Source organism: Watersipora subatra, chromosome 5, assembly GCF_963576615.1.
Source record: "Watersipora subatra chromosome 5, tzWatSuba1.1, whole genome shotgun sequence".
Classification (NCBI taxonomy): Eukaryota; Metazoa; Bryozoa; class Gymnolaemata; order Cheilostomatida; family Watersiporidae; genus Watersipora; species Watersipora subatra.
In genome coordinates, this window is record NC_088712.1 from 54,879,231 (window position 1) to 54,897,308 (window position 18,078).

Genomic DNA, 18,078 nt, shown 5'->3' on the forward strand with positions numbered 1-18,078 from the left:
TATATCTATGATAATCTCCCTCAGCTTTTTAATGCTTTATATCAATTTAATTTGCTGATTCTCCCAAATAATTTACATTTATCATGATTATGTTGGATTTTTGAAGGCTATGTGAATGTCAGGCATCAAACCTACTGATTGCCAAAGAAAGAGTAGAAACATCTGCTAAATAACTAGCCCAGTTTGTTGCTTGTGACTTGCCATAATTATGCACCTGAATAGCATTGTTTCTCATGTCAAAGTTTCACTGAATGATGCATAGCTTAATAATATATAGTAAATATTGTATTTGAATATCCCTGGCTCAAGGAAAATCTCTGAAAATCACTTTAGAATGGTTTCCATGTAGTCATGGTTGATATATTTGAAATAATATGGAAAACATAGCAGAATAATAATGTAGCTGTGGATGTACATTGGTAGATCTAGTTCATACAGTTATGGATTATTCCTAGAAAGGTTAGCAATTTTGACACCGTCTTTCAATAGCTTCTGTCACTGTTGAATATGGAATTGTAGTCATTCTATTTTAGACTGTGTCGATTTCTTCCACATTGTAAGGCCGGAGACGCGTGTTTATTTTATCATCCTATGTGTAAGAACCTAAGCAACTGTAGATTTGGATCCGCATGTAAATACAAACACCCAAAGATGAAGACGGCGAGTGGTGCAATGTGCAAGTATGACAGGGCATGTACGCGACCAACCTGTCCCTTCACACATAGTAAACCTCAGGCTAAGCTAGTCAGTACTGGTAAGTCTGGCCTTGAACCCTAATGAGAAGTTCCGATATGGGGCAGCCTCTCAGGCTTTCCTTTTCACTCCGCTATGATATCATTGGGCGTTATTCGTATTATCATTAGTCGTTGTTCGTACATCCACCTGTTCGCTTTTTATTATGCAGTCAACCCTCGTTAAAACGAACCCTATTAGATGGATATCAGATAAGACAGACAATTTCGGGCGTAGCAGTTGCGGTCACAGTGCAGTTACACTCAAACAATTGGTAATCGGTTTATAAAGATTTTTAGTAAAATTTAGCAAATTGTTAAATGTAGGAAACATTTATTTATTTGAGTTATTGATATCGATCACTCGCAACAGTATGATACGTCTTTGAATCATATCATTTGTGCGCTGTTCGGCTTTCACGATGGTGAAATATAATTTTATTGGTTTACAAATGTCTTGAACAAACCGCTACGTAAGTTTAAAGAGTTATTTGTTTAATATACTCAGTAAAAAAAAACAGTTGCAGTACTTCACACGAATAGAAATTTCCACAAATAATTTGCCGTTAAAGGAGTTGTCTAACCTTCAGAAATTGTTTTTGCCAGCCAAATATTTTAGAGTATAGTAAACAGTGCAATGTAAACAGGCCTTCCTAGTTTGATTTTTCCACTTTTCTATATATATTAGTTGTGCTACCCGGCGTTGCCCGGGTATCAAAAAATTATTTGGACTGAAAATTGATTTGTATTTAACATATAACAACATTTGCCATTCTAATTTCCAAACTACATATCATGAGAAAAGTAAGTGTTTTGTGTAGTTTAAATAAATTAAAAGAGAAAATAAAAACAACTGTAAAGGTTTTAAAACTTTGCCAAACAACTGTAAGTAAAGGTTTTGTGCAGGACAACTAATTTAAAAATAAATAAAACAACTGTGAAAGTTTTCAAACCACTGAAAATTTAAAATTTCATAACTTTCAGCAAGGTATATATTTTAATAATGTACAGTGGAACCTCGGTTCTCGAAAATAATCCATTCCAGAAGGTTGTTCGAGATCCGAAACAATTTTTCCCATTAGATTGAATGGAAGTAAATTTTAATCCATTCCAAGGCGAGAAAAGAACTTCGGTAAAGTATTTTACATTTCACACCATAAACTGTACTGTATACTGCATACTAAAAAAGGGTAGATATAGATCGTTTTTAATTTCAATAAAAGGTTTTCTATTTATGATGATGGAAAAAGAAAACAAAGGTAAACATTTCTTATGTTTTGTTCTTAAAACATCATAAACACTAAAGGTTAAGATACAATGACAAAATTTGCAGAAATTGATAATAAAACAGCAAAAACAAGCAACAGATCAGTTACATCATAAATCGTAGGAAAAAAAAAAGAACAGCAATGGCACGTTTACTTCACATCTTTGAAGGAGAATCCTCCTCCAAATTAATTTAGGGTAACTCGGCTGGAGGGGTTATCTCCTTAGCAAATCTCTTCGTTAAAGGAGACGTCGTCCCAGATGGTTCCTCCCTTTTTGTAAAGAATTTATGAAGCGTAAATTGCTTCTCCATTTGTTAACGAATGTTTCCATGCTGTTTCCTGAAGCTGTTCCAATTTTAATGCGCATGCTCCAGTTTGCTCAGAATTTATGTTCGAGATCCGAGACGAACAAATCTCAAAATCTTTGGTTGAAAACCGAATCAGTAATCAGTACACAAATTGCCAAATTCAAGTTCGAGATAAATTATTGTTGATATCATGGGGCCGAATAAAGTAGCCCTAAAGAAAAATACGAATAAGCATCGCGTTGCATATACATAGTCCCAAAATATTTCTGAACAGAGGCATAGTGACTCGTGGACGCAAAGCTAAAATATCTAGCACGCGCATGGTGTATGCAGTATATAAAACATCGTTGATCACTATGCCGTTCCAGCTCAGTGGTAGAGCGTCCGGATAAGAAACTTGTTAATGCGTTTGTGGTAATTGTCACGAGTTCTAATCCATTAGAATGCGAAATCTCATTATTAAAATATTTAATAGTTATAGCTGTTTGTCGTCCATCTGTCTCCCGAGGTCAAGCTTACGATAAAAGATAGCTTATGACAATACTCCAACTCATGATATTCAGGTTGGTAGCCCGACGCTGTAACACCTGCGCAGATCAATTGTCTTTAAGTATTTCTGAGCAATTTCGATGCTACTTACTTTTTTCGTTTTGTTGCCTGTCTGATGATCTATCGCGGCAAACTAGAATGTCATAGAACTTCTATATATATATTTATAAATAATGCTATAGATACGTCATTTTTTCTTACCACAGCTGCGAGAAAGACAACATTTTAAAATTAACTACAAGATTATCGTTATTCAATTCGAATTTGAGAAGTTGCACCGACCACTTAACGTTATATGGAATTTTTTATGTAGTACAAAGCAAAAGCTTAACATAAACTTGTTTATGTTAAATGAAATTTACGTTATAGGGGGTATACATTGCAGGAGTGTCTACAGTATATACTGCTAAACTGCGCAATCGGCTAAACTGGACTACCCATCAGCCCTTTTAGTTCCTATTTATCTGTCTCTACATTTGAAGTTGGCTACTATTGACATTATTGCTTATCTCATTTTGGGTTTCCAAAAATGTTTTGCATCTCTAAGATTGGCTATTTTGGAGAGATTACCGTTGTTTGTGGTCGTCCAAGTTTGCTTTAACTCTCTCTCTCTCAATTCTAGCTGAGCTCGTCATCTGGCGAGACAGAGTGCCAATGAAAAAGAACCCATTGATATTTGGCCGAATTTGATATAATTACCATACTTTTCGGACTATAAACCGCACCCCTATATAAGCCGCATCTGCTTTATTTTCCAAAAAATGATAATAAAACAATACATAGGCCGCACCTTTGTATAGGCCGCAGAACTCAGGACGGTGCTTTTTTAAAGCGGCAGCAACTTTTCCGTTTAAAACGGAACAGTGCTGAACGGCACTGTTTCGTATTAACTGACGCTTTTTGCCCTACTACATAAAGGAACAGTACTGTTAGGCATTGTTTCGTATTTTCTTTCAACGCTAGAGGCGCACTAACCGGATATTCTGGTTAATGCGCCCTAGCGGTGAAAGAAAAAGCCACAGAATAGCCGCACCCTTATATAAGCCACATGGCTCACGTCGTCAGAAAAAAGTAGCGGCTAATAGTCCGAAAAGTACGGTAGCTACTCTTGTATTCTAATGCTTGAGAGCAACTAACAGAGGAAAAAATCTTCATTTTTGTAATTTCCTAAAACTATCCCAAAAAGAGTCAAGCTAACTGTGTACTCTTTGAATTCTTCGATAAAAATATAAGATATAAATTTCAGTATTTGTCTTTCGTTTGTCTGCCCGGTTATAGCTGTAAAGCTATAACAACAAAAAATCACTTTCGTACTGGTGTTGAACTCGCGACCTTAAAACCACAAGGCTAAGTCATTAAGGCTTATCATTCCCATCACTTTTACTATATGCTGTATATCTTCTTCGGATTGCACAAGCTAAATGTGCATGTTTTATGCTGACATTGTTATACGATTTTTACACTTTGTGATGTGGAACACAATGTTTTTTTGCTCTCACTTTATGATATTTTTGCCATACAATATCATCAAAAATTTATTTCGAAATTCAAATTGGGCAGTCGGTGTGCTGAATACGTCGGAATAATAATAAACTAAAAAACTATTCACCAAAATCCCTCCCCACAATGCATGAGAGAGATACGATTCTCGCTCTCTCTTTCTCTTCTCAAGCTTATTTTTTATTAGTTGTACCAAAAATGAACCCGGAAACAGATAAGTGATAGAGTTTTAGCTGTTGACAAAGTTGAAGTTAAGTAAAATACATACTAAAACTTAGCTTTGTATGTGTTTAATAAGCTAAATTTATTCAAGTTAAATTCAACGTTGAAGTTTTTCGTTTGTCTCGAACACTAGAACAAATTCAAATCGTAAGGCGAGGGTTCATACGTGTATTAATTAATAATACCCTTTGCGTTTTTTTAAACTAATTTTTTAGCTAGTGTATTTTTTTAACCTATTGTTTTTGCTATTGTACCTAGTTTGTAATTTTCAAATGTGCCGTTTCAATTTCAAATATGCCTTTACACTGATATTTCTGGTTTTGATAAATCTGTAAAAGCTAAATTCTTTTCACCTGGACAATTGTGTTCTCAGGAATAGGAATTGCTTCTACATTCTCTCTCCATTCGGTCAGACAAAGTATCAGACAACGAAAGTCCTATATCTCATTTTTTATGTTTGTACCAGTATCTTCCAACAAAACTTTGAATACAACGAGCTGCTGCTCCAACAGTAAACCTTTTTTATACATACACTTCTATGTACTAATTGTTTATTTTCCCTCTTTCTTTATTTGAACTGCACCCAGAAACTTTTCTCATAAAATAAAGTTTAAAAGTTAGAATGGTGAATGTTGTATATGTTAAATAAAAATAAATTTTTTCCGCAAGAGATTTTCTATTATCCAGGCAACGCCGGGCATTTTTATAGAATCTAGATGAATTATAATCATATTAGATTTCTTCTTTGGTCATTTCGGGCCTTTATTACAACCTTTTAGCGCTTCTGATTGGCGACCCTTTTATACATTAATTTAATTGGTTGGCATTTAATATTTTCACCTCTTTTCAACTCAACACCAATTATTATCTTCAAAATATTTTGATTTTGTAGGACCTGCTTCCAGAGCTAAATCATTAGTGAACAAACCAAAGTCCAAGACAGTCTGCAAGTATCATCCCAAGTGTACTATTATGGACTGCCAGTATCTTCACCCAAAGGTATGCTTCTACCTGAGTGTGTCTCTTCTATTTGAGTGTTTCACCTTTACCCGAGTGTGTCACTTCTACCCGAGTGTGTCACTTCTACTCTAGTGTGTCACTAAGGCTTTTTTGGGAACTAGTTGCTCCTCCATATAAAGGCCTGACAACACGCACTGAGGAAATGCATAGTATAGATATTTTTTGTGGCTGCGCACACCGACACTCTTAATTGACTTGTCGCATTGATAAATAGAATGGCTAAAGATGGTTGTGTGAAGGTCATCACGTTTTAGCTGGATTTTCTATTACCATAATTGCAGCACTGTCAGTTTATTCATTATCTGCTACGCATCTTCAGCAATTGGTGACAATAACAAAGTCTCTGCTGCTATTTACATTGCTCTGTTCATAAGCTAGGTAGAAATATAATGATAAAGACCATCCAAATGTACAATGGGTTTAGGGTCACGAAATCTGTCAAACTAGAGAAAGGCTTCAGCTTTGAGTAGACTTTATTTGAAGGTTGGATTTGATGAAAGATTTCAAAAACAGTTCCATGTTACATCTGTGGCTTTCATGCATCCGTTATCAGTGAAAATATCTTTTTCTATGTGCGAGTAGGTGCGAATTTCAAGCGAAGTCGGTTTGCTCTGAAAATAAATAAAATCAGTTCTAGGTTGTTTGCTGGTAATCAACTTTTTTGGTCCATCACATTTGTATCAGTCTTTTTTCTATACCAATGTAGGCCAAGACTTTCCTTTTGATGCCATGTGTTGACAACGGGTTGGCGATGCATTTGCTCTAAAAATGACTTACCTCGTCCTGATATGTAGCCACCCTTTTATGCATGGAATCTGTACCACGATTCATGTAGGCCATGAGAGATCCGTATGGTTTGGTTGAGGTCACAAATTTGTGATCAATTTCTATTGCTACGAATGTAACAGCAAAGATTCGTTGTATCTTAGACGCTGTTTTGCATATCAATATGCACCGACATAGAGTAAGCCGTTAATAGAATAATTCTGGTTTAAAGTTGGTAGTTACGATTTTGTTGCCAATGACCTCTAAGTCTGTCTAGACAAAGCTTGCATAAATAGACTTCTGCTAAGCTCGATATCATGTGAACAAAAAACTTATGAAACAATTAATTGTAGCCTTGCAAGTATGGAATCTCTTGCTTGATGAGAAACTCTGGTTGTATCTTCACTCACCCATCGCTGCCATCTAAAGATCAGCTCAGGTGGTCTAAAACTGCAGTGACAAGTGGCTGATTGCCTGTATGTTAGTCATGTGAAGCTCTAGCATTAGTTCTATGTTGAACTGTTATCTTGTACAGCACAGCTAGAGTAGGACTAGTTTTACACTTGTTTTATTATGAATTTATAACACTAAATTTCCATTAATTTGATATATTGTACATAAAGTTTTATGTTATGGAGTTGGTGTTGTTTCTCAACAATAACAGTGACTATTCATATTATGAATGTGCTGTATCACTGAATCTTTCATATTATAAATATACTAGATCACTGAATGTCACCTTCACATTGTAAATATACTGTATCACTGAATGACACTTTCATATTATGGATATACTGTATCACTGAATGATACTTTCATATTATGAATGTACTGTATCACTGAATGACACTTTCATATTATGAATATACTGTATCACTGAATGACACTTTCATATTATGGATATACTGTATCACTGAAGGATACTTTCATATTATGGATATACTGTATCACTGAATGATACTTTCATATTATGAATATTCTGTATCACTGAATGACACTTTCATATTATGAATATACTGTATCACTGAATGACACTTTCATATTATGGATATACTGTATCACTGAATGATACTTTCATATTATGAATGTACTATATCACTGTATGGCACTTTCATATTATGTATACACTGTATCACTGAATGGCACTTTCATATTATGGATATACTGTATCACTGAATGACACTTTCATATTATGGATATACTGTATCACTGAATGAAACTTTCATATTATGAATGTACTGTATCACTGTATGGCACATTCATATTATGGATATACTGTATCACTGAATGACACTTTCATGTTATGGATATACTGTATCACTGAATGATACTTTCATATTATGGATATACTGTATCGCTGAATGATACTTTCATATTATGCATGTACTGTATCACTGAATGACACTTTCATATTATGGATATACTGTTTCACTGAATGACACTTTCATATTATGGATATACTGTATCACTGAATGACACTTTCATATTATGGATATACTGTTTCACTGAATGACACTTTCATATTATGGATATACTGTATCACTGAATGACACTTTCATATTATGGATATACTGTTTCACTGAATGACACTTTCATATTATGGATATACTGTATCACTGAATGATACTTTCATATTATGAATGTACTGTTTCACTGAATGACACTTTCATATTATGGATATACTGTATCACTGAATGACACTTTCATATTATGGATATACTGTATCACTGAATGACACTTTCATATTATGAATGTACTGTATCACTGTATGGCACTTTCATATTATGGATATACTGTATCACTGAATGGCACTTTCATATTATGGATATACTGTATCACTGAATGACACTTTCATATTATGGATATACTGTATCACTGAATGAAACTTTCATATTATGAATGTACTGTATCACTGTATGGCACATTCATATTATGGATATACTGTATCACTGAATGACACTTTCATGTTATGGATATACTGTATCACTGAATGATACTTTCATATTATGGATATACTGTATCGCTGAATGATACTTTCATATTATGCATGTACTGTATCACTGAATGACACTTTCATATTATGGATATACTGTTTCACTGAATGACACTTTCATATTATGGATATACTGTATCACTGAATGATACTTTCATATTATGGATATACTGTTTCACTGAATGACACTTTCATATTATGGATATACTGTATCACTGAATGATACTTTCATATTATGAATGTACTGTATCACTGAATGACACTTTCATATTATAGATATACTGTATCACTGAATGACACTTTCATATTATGGATATACTGTTTCACTGAATGACACTTTCATATTATGGATATACTGTATCACTGAATGACACTTTCATATTATGGATATACTGTTTCACTGAATGACACTTTCATATTATGGATATACTGTATCACTGAATGATACTTTCATATTATGAATGTACTGTTTCACTGAATGACACTTTCATATTATGGATATACTGTATCACTGAATGATACTTTCATATTATGATCATACTGTATCACTCAATGATACTTTCATATTATGAATGTACTGTATCACTGAATGAGACTTTCATATTATGAATATACTGTATCACTGAATGACACTTTCATATTATGAATATACTGTATCACTGAATGATACTTTCATATTATGGATATACTGTATCACTGAATGACACTTTCATATTATGGATATACTGTATCACTGAATGGCACTTTCATATTATGAATATACTGTTTCACTGAATGACACTTTCATATTATGGATATACTGTTTCACTGAATGACACTTTCATATTATGGATATACTGTATCACTGAATGATACTTTCATATTATGAATGTACTGTATCACTGAATGACACTTTCATATTATGGATATACTGTATCACTGAATGATGCTTTCATATTATGAATGTACTGTTTCACTGAATGACACTTTCATATTATGGATATACTGTATCACTGAATGACACTTTCATATTATGGATATACTGTATCACTGAATGACACTTTCATATTATGAATGTACTGTATCACTGTATGGCACTTTCATATTATGGATATACTGTATCACTGAATGATACTTTCATATTATGAATGTACTGTTTCACTGAATGACACTTTCATATTATGGATATACTGTATCACTGAATGATACTTTCATATTATGATCATACTGTATCACTCAATGATACTTTCATATTATGAATGTACTGTATCACTGAATGAGACTTTCATATTATGAATATACTGTTTCACTGAATGACACTTTCATATTATGGATATACTGTATCACTGAATGACACTTTCATATTATGGATATACTGTATCACTGAATGATACTTTCATATTATGATCATACTGTATCACTCAATGATACTTTCATATTATGAATGTACTGTATCACTGAATGAGACTTTCATATTATGAATATACTGTTTCACTGAATGACACTTTCATATTATGGATATACTGTTTCACTGAATGACACTTTCATATTATGGATATACTGTTTCACTGAATGATACTTTCATATTATGAATGTACTGTATCACTGAATGACACTTTCATATTATGGATATACTGTATCACTGAATGACACTTTCATATTATGGATATACTGTTTCACTGAATGACACTTTCATATTATGGATATACTGTATCACTGAATGACACTTTCATATTATGGATATACTGTATCACTGAATGACACTTTCATATTATGGATATACTGTATCACTGAATGATACTTTCATATTATGAATGTACTGTTTCACTGAATGACACTTTCATATTATGGATATACTGTATCACTGAATGATACTTTCATATTATGATCATACTGTATCACTCAATGATACTTTCATATTATGAATGTACTGTATCACTGAATGAGACTTTCATATTATGAATATACTGTATCACTGAATGACACTTTCATATTATGAATATACTGTATCACTGAATGATACTTTCATATTATGGATATACTGTATCACTGAATGACACTTTCATATTATGAATATACTGTATCACTGAATGATACTATCATATTATGAATATACTATATCACTGAATGACACTTTCATGTTATGAATATACTGGATCACTGAATGATACTTTGACATTTGAATGACACTCAGTTTGTAGAATGAACTATGTCCATATATGTCTTACAATTAAGACACCAAAAAGTATTGTATAAATTTAATTTTGATATATGCATAAAACATTTTGATAGGATTATAAGGATTGTACAGACAACTTGCCACTATAACTAGCGCCTTGACGAAGCAGTTGAATTCAGTGATTAGAAAATTCTATACTATGTTACTATTTCATCCTTAAATACACTAAATTGTTCATTTCAAACTATTTATCAAGTGTTCTATATAGTAGCGGTAAATAGCAGTGAGGAAAGATTCTTTTATTGTGGGCTTCCTATTCAATTCTTCTAATAAAAGTCTGTCTAAGTTGTGCGCAACATATTCACTTCTTCATAGCCAGACGTCTTCAATCCAGTCCAAAATCAATTCAAAGAGAAGTTTTCGACAAAGCAATTTCAAAGTTGAACCGATCTTTCGATATACATCACTCATTGTATAGAACTTTGTTTATTACGTTTATATTTCAAATTCTGCATAATAAATATATTGTAGAAGTGCAAATATGTAAATATGACTAGCAGTTGGAATGCGGTACGATATAGTTTCATACCATCACACGTCTACCTATAAGTATTTGCTTGACCAAACAAATATCCAACCTCTTACGTTGGTGTTACCATAGTGACGCTATAGAGCAAGTCTACTTTTCATTAACTGTTAGCTTTCTGTTTCACTGTTTCTTTAGGCAACTTTCTTTCAGTTTTCTAGGTTCATTGAGCACATTCACCTTCCTACCAATATTTGAGCCTTATAAATTCAAGAAGTAGTTAGAATAGTTGCTGTAAGGAGCTGCTAGCTGGTAGGTAGTTATATTTAGTCAAGGGAGTATCGTATCAGGGAAGAGTTATTTAAAGTGGTTAAGAATATGGTGATGAGATGTAAATGTCATTAGAGTTTTCTGTATGCCTTTTTTTTCCTGTTTTACCAGAATGTCCATTAGCGGTTGTCTGTTGCTGAACATGTGTTATTTCTCTTTGAATATCTTTGGCCTCTTGAAGAATTCTCATTCGTGGTCCCAAAGGAATTCCAATAGACTTGAGTTGCTCTTCACTCACGTATGGCAACTCCAGCACTCCTATTTGTGATTTCTCAAACTTGCTTGTGTACTTCTACAATAGAATTTTGCAAGAATTAAAATTTATCAAGGAAATAGGTCACGTAACCCTCATATATCAAATGTTGATTTGAAGGTCATTGATCAAAAGCCATCAATTTTACTTTTTATGAAGTAAATCTTGCAACATTTTGGTAATGTTTTACTCTTTTGAGCTGTTCATTTTAGTAAAAGTGCTGCCATTGTCATGAATGCTGATAAAACTTAATTTGAACTCAGTAACATGGAATATTAGTCAGCACATAGGCTTAACGGGCTAGCTAGTTGTAAGAGAATTTAGTCTAATTTACACACAAATTCTATGACTGCACTTTTATATCAAAAGATAAAACTCATTTCTAAAGCATAATTATCCACAAGTTTTTCAAATTGTCTTAGCAGCCTGCAGGAAGCTCATGTTTAACCTTTGAGCTTACAATCAGCCACATTTGTAAATTATTTAGTTGCATTGTGGTAAATTGTTAAAATCACTCAACCTATTTTTGAACTTTTGAAATTCTGCATGAATTTCCTAGTGAGTATATAATAAAAATCTTTTAGAGACATAAAGCTAAGTGTTTGTTGGTCTGTCCGTATGTCCAATTCTGGTGATAAGGTTATAGGAATGAAAAAGTGCTTCACACTGGACTTGAACTCAGAAACAGGCTATGCAGGCTAGAGCTAACTGCTACGACACACGGCTACCTTGCCCTACTCTGGAATAATTGTGGACATACTTATTACATGTGCCAATCTTTATTGGCGCACCAAACTGCCGGTGTACTAAGAAAAATGTGCTCAGACTTCCCCAAACTGCTATATATATATATTTATATATATAAATATATGTATATGGCACAGACAAACTTATAGCACACATAGAAATAAACTAACACCTTTATTTATAAGTTGAGATGATAAATGCTGTATATGTTGATTAAAAAAATTATTAAAAACCAGGCATTCTAGTTATAATATATTCTGCTTTAGTATCTTTAGTGATTATCAATTTTATAGAAATATATCTTTTTAAATTTTGTACATAAAATTAAAGCCGGCATTTTTACAGGAGTGAAAAGTTGGACCTCACTTGAGCATTGATAACATCACAATTATAAAATGTCTTATTTGGAATAGCCCATGAAACTAATTGCTTGCTAAATTTGAGGTCAAAATACATCATAGCATTTGAGTATTAGAATTTGTGTTTTTGATTGCCAGTTCATTAAACCAACTTAAAAGAATAATTGGAGGGGATAATAATTGTAATAAGGATAATAATTGTAATAAGGATAATAATTGTAATAGTAAACAACTAATAATCGCATGAAACACTAGCAATCATCTTCTCGTGGGTATATTAAATCAGTCTCACCTCGTAGCCCAGTTCCTTCAGAAAAAACTTCATCATTGGTGGCTCGCTTCCAAAAAATCTACAATAAAATTATTGTTTTTCTAAATAAACCACAAGCTACAACAATCTGTTATAAATGTCTCTGATAGTTGTACAGTTGTACAAGCAAGGCATACCAGTTTGATATTTTACTCCCAATAATAAATGTTCTCTACTATACCAGTTAGTAAAAAAGCTCATAGACAATATTAATTAAGTCTACAAAACATTATAGTTCAGATTATGTTAGAGTTGATTTACCATCTCAATAAATACTTATTTTTTAACCAACAGCAAACACTGATTCTCAAACGTTAATTGTTCCAGAGTTTTGTTCAACTATCAATTTGCTCGAATACTTAATTAATTTTTCCCTTAAGTAAAAAAGGATATTGAATAATACGTTCCTAGACAATATAACAGCAAACTATTAGCTATAAATTATAAAAATAATGCTAAGAGATTCATGTCGTTTTCAAAATTGTCTATTATCTCCCCTTTCTAGACCATCGTGATACTGACAGTCTTCCTTTATCACACGTTCTAATCGTTGCAGACTTTCTTTGTACTCTTGGTTAATATAAATCAGTGGCGAATGAATGTGAAATAAAGTTTTTTGCACAATGCTAGGCAAAGGTCTGTGTTCACTACAGGCTGACTAAAACTGATGCTGCTAAGCCTATATATACTTGGCTGTTGAAATTCCAAATATATGTACAAATTCCGAAGCAAAATATTCTCAAATTTCCCATTCGAGTTCGAAGTCGTTTGAGTACTGGGTTCCACTATATTACAGATTCCACTATATTACAATAAAACTTACTGCGTCAGCTTGTTTAGCTTGCGTGCCCTGTGCTTTGACTCTATTACTGTAGACTTAGACTGGTCTTTGTGTAGCAATGTAGAATCTGAGTCTACCATGGTTCTACCTTTGTGTGATGAACTGTTCTTTAAGTCCATTCCCTTCAACACACCATTTGTACCTCATTAAACTGAGCACTTAGTTACACATCTTACATGATTCTGAGATTAGCTTTCTACACTATATTTAATATGAGGTTGTTTGAATGTTCAACTAGTTTGTAATTGTATTATCACAGATGCTAATGGAACATATAACTAGAAATTCCACTGTCATACAGCACACGACCAAAGTGATATTGGAGAAAAGAAAGGGTACTGATGGTTGAGAAATGCAATATTAGCAGTCAAATGGCACTGCAGTGCAATAGGATAACTGCAATGGTAGCTGTAATGTACTGGGTGTGGGTGTTAATATATACAACAAACAGCAATAATGATAGGAAGAGATTATATGTTTATATCTCTCCCCCAGCAATAGGAGAAATGCAATATTGGCCAATATTAGAAGTAAAATGCACTGATATTATTAGAATAACCAATATTATTAATTTAGTAATACAGTGATAATAGAAAACCAATGAACAATTTTGTTTACATTTAAAAACGTCATAGCTAACAATATCAAGAAGTATCAAAAATAATATCCAAACTTAGTAATAGTAATACAGTAATAATAGAAAACCAATGAACAATTTTGTTTACATTTAAAAATGTCATAGCTAACAATATCAAGAAGTATCAAAAAGAATATCCAAACTTTGTAATAGTAATACAGTAATAATAGAAAACCAATGCACAATTTTGTTTACATTTCAAAACGTCATAGCTAACAATATCAAGAAGTATCAAGAATGATATCCAAACTTATAATTAAATATTGTAATCTCATAAGAATCGTTAGAAAAAAATATCATCGTCATTTCCTTTACTTACACTGCGTTGGACATCAGTTAGAATACCAAAGTACTGGAATGTTTCTAAAAAGTCGGAGACTTTGAAATCGGCAAAGATGAAACGATTTCAGTACTTCTACATTAATTACAGAAACCGTCGACAATGCTATAGACTGGTGAAATGCGCACGTTATTTTTTCACGAAATGCGCACGATTTAATCATTCTATTCTCTGTCGCCTGGTGTTTCAATTTCCGGTCTTAACTTTTATTAAACCAAGCTTTTCAAGCGCTTTGTGACGATTTTCGTCCATATAAATCTGTCTATTTGTGTATAATCAGATCAGATGGGTAAGTTTTTAAAGAATTTCGATAATTTACAAAGACTTGGTAACATATTTAAATGGGCCTATATGTGTTTTGTATCGTTATTATACTTTAACTACCGTAATCTACAAAACGATGGTTAAATTTGTTGATGAAATTTTTATACAAGGGTTCGTCTCATTGTTGATGAATAATTTTCGTTAAGTTGTGTGCACATGCATTGATCATAAAAACTCCCAAACTTCGCATCCGCTCATTTGGTCGTGGGAAAACTTCGCATCCGCTCGTTTGGTCATAGGAATACTTCTACAGGAGGAAAAGCCCCTGAAGCCGTAGTTTTAGTCTATCACTTCAAGTTTTTAACAATGCATACTCAATTATTTGTAGTATCGAGGGACAACAACTGTGTTTTATAAAGCTAACTCATTTAAATGAAGCAAGCAAACACAAGGAAACCTCGTACTCTGACAAACTGCAATATTTTAAAATGAGGTCAACACGAAATGATATCTCAAGTTTTATATCACATGATCAGTATATTCTAGTTGACCAACAAACCTTTTTCATTAGAGCTACCTCTGCTGACAGCCGTTCAATCTCTGCATGCATGGCACCATGGGATTTCATCTCTGAAGAAATATGAGTGACACTTTTGGCTAGTGTCATAATATGAGATTCAATCCTTTCAAATCTTCTCTTGTTGACCCTAGCAAGAGAGGTAGTCCTAGAAACTACGACAAACACAGAGCAAGTACAGTGTATCTATATCTGTATTAAAAATTGCCATTTGTCTGTTTAAAAATAGCAATAGAAATCCGTACCGCGAAAGATTTGATCTCAGAACCTCCCATTCACAGGGCGAAAAGCTAACCCATTAAACTACACGGGATTCATTAGTATCATATGAGCATGTGATTCATAGAATTCATATGGGTGATATGAGTCATTATCTGGGTTAAAATACGCATAGCGATTCTGCGATACGCGCAATGTCACTAAAGCTTGTTTTCACGGCTCTTATTGGTATGTTCAGCATTACAGATACATACTAGCTTACTCAAATTATCCAATGGCAACTACATTACCTGTCAGTGTTTATGAGCTGTTTTTAATACCCGTACAACGCTGGGTATTCATCTAGTTCTGTATAAAGTCTACCTTCTACTTATCATTGTCTTAACATCCTAAAGAAACAAATATTTTAGCATATGATGTGAAATTTCTGCCAGTATTCAACTCAACGTCTGAAGTAATTGTTAACATCCGGTGCTCATAGGTTTTTCGAAGTATCATAGTTTTGTCAGAGAATGTGAAGAGGCTAGCAAAAGTTGAGAAGATAACTTGAAAAAAATTTTAAAATTGAACATTATAAGACAAACTGATTAATTCCATACCTAGTTCAACTTAGGAGTATCACTAAATTTTCATACAGCGATACGGTAGTGACACCAGGTGCGCCAGTGTCAAACCGCTACTCTGGTTTAACAAGCAGATCATGTCTCTATAGGCTGCTATGGTAGAGCAATGGCTGTGCAAAGCCTTATGTCAAGACAGTATCTTTAAGAGGCCAATGACAAAACAAACCATGGATGATCAGAAAAAAAACTGCTATTTGGTCGCTGAATCTGTTTTCATGGAACAAAAATGGCGCATCAAGCGAGTGTTTTGCTTCCAAACAGTGACACTGAATCACAACAGAAGGAGAGCGACTTGGTTGTTACTATGATGGCATTGCTGTGGCATAGGAGGGGGGTTGTGTCACTACCCTATCACTGTATGGAAACTTAGTATAGTAACCCGGGTGTATCTCTATTACCATGGTTACCCTCACACTTCTCTGAGCTTACGCTTCTGTATGTAATCTTTATAATAAAGTAACACAAGACCTCTTTTATAAATTTAATCGATATATCTTTTTACTACTGTTTATACTGCTTTGCTGTAATATTTTTGTGTTCATAATATTGTGTAATGATGAGCGGGAATTGTTAAAAAGTTATCATACATTTTTAAAAAACAAAATGAATTAAAAAGTTACGAGTTTTTACAGGAATACTTGCTCCAACATACAACTGTTTTAACATACAAAGCAGATGTTGAAAATAATTAACTGTAGAAGCTTGACTGGTCTTAATTATTTTCAGCAACTATTTCTGACAATATATATACGCTATTTATTTTGTTGCTGCCATTTATGAATATTTAATTCGATGAATATATAAATCTATGACTATAGTTGCCTTGCTAACCACCTCACAGTTGCAGTGTTCATTTATTTGTCTAACGGAGGCAATTTTATCTTTTTTTGTATCAACTGATAACTATGATTTGGGGAGACAATTTCGAATAAAAAAGTGCATGAAACTTGAGATAGTCTTACTGTTAGTTTGTTCATTGCAAAATTTGGTTTTCAGTAATAACTACTGCATTATTTTATACTGAAAAACCTCTAAGGCGAATTTGTTCTATATACACTATACTATAAAAATCTTTTGATAATGTACTATTAGAGTAAACACACAAAGAATTCTACACATGTTAAATTTGATAAAGTAAAAACCTTAAATGTTAACAATGTTATTTTATGCGTTTTCACTCTTAAAAAGGTTGTAGCGCAGTAAAGTATTTTGTTAATTGCTGGAGATGCACATTGTATACTTGATATAGGCCTTAAATCTTTTAGCAATCACCATATATTTATATAGCCATAGGCCTCCTATGGTATGCCTGTAAAACATCATTAGCTATGACTATTTTACTGCTATGGTGAAAGGCTAGCCGCTGTGGCTATTCGTCAACCAGATTTTGCTGAGTAGTCTGAGCTCAGTAGTCTATTGGTCATTCATATCTTGCTCAGTAGTTTATTGGTCAATCACATCCTACCCAGTAGTCTATTGGTCAATCATATTCTGAACAGTGGTCTATTGGTCAATCAGGTCCCGCCAATTAGTCTAGT

General features: G+C 33.3%; 2 protein-coding genes across 4 annotated transcripts in view; one reads left to right on the forward strand and one right to left on the reverse strand.

Annotated features, from left to right (window-relative positions):
* LOC137396305 (zinc finger CCCH domain-containing protein 14-like) overlaps nt 1-7,674 on the forward strand; it is a 41,052-nt gene extending 33,378 nt beyond the window's left edge. For all 3 annotated transcript variants that reach the window (XM_068082519.1, XM_068082520.1, XM_068082521.1), the window contains exons 15-17: nt 534-754; nt 5,471-5,577; nt 6,717-7,674. In XM_068082519.1, the coding sequence (XP_067938620.1) occupies nt 534-754; nt 5,471-5,577; nt 6,717-6,833 (445 nt within the window). In that variant the 3' untranslated portion in view covers nt 6,834-7,674. The remainder of the gene's footprint in view (nt 1-533; nt 755-5,470; nt 5,578-6,716) is intronic.
* A 3,406-nt stretch (nt 7,675-11,080) lies between these two features.
* Nucleotides 11,081-18,078, reverse strand: part of LOC137397479 (uncharacterized) — a 38,395-nt gene continuing 31,397 nt past the window's right edge. The window contains exons 17-20 of the mRNA XM_068083769.1: nt 15,681-15,828; nt 13,863-14,002; nt 13,022-13,079; nt 11,081-11,662 (exon numbers count right to left, since the gene is read on the reverse strand). Coding sequence (XP_067939870.1) covers nt 11,411-11,662; nt 13,022-13,079; nt 13,863-14,002; nt 15,681-15,828 — 598 coding nt within the window. The 3' untranslated portion in view covers nt 11,081-11,410. The remainder of the gene's footprint in view (nt 11,663-13,021; nt 13,080-13,862; nt 14,003-15,680; nt 15,829-18,078) is intronic.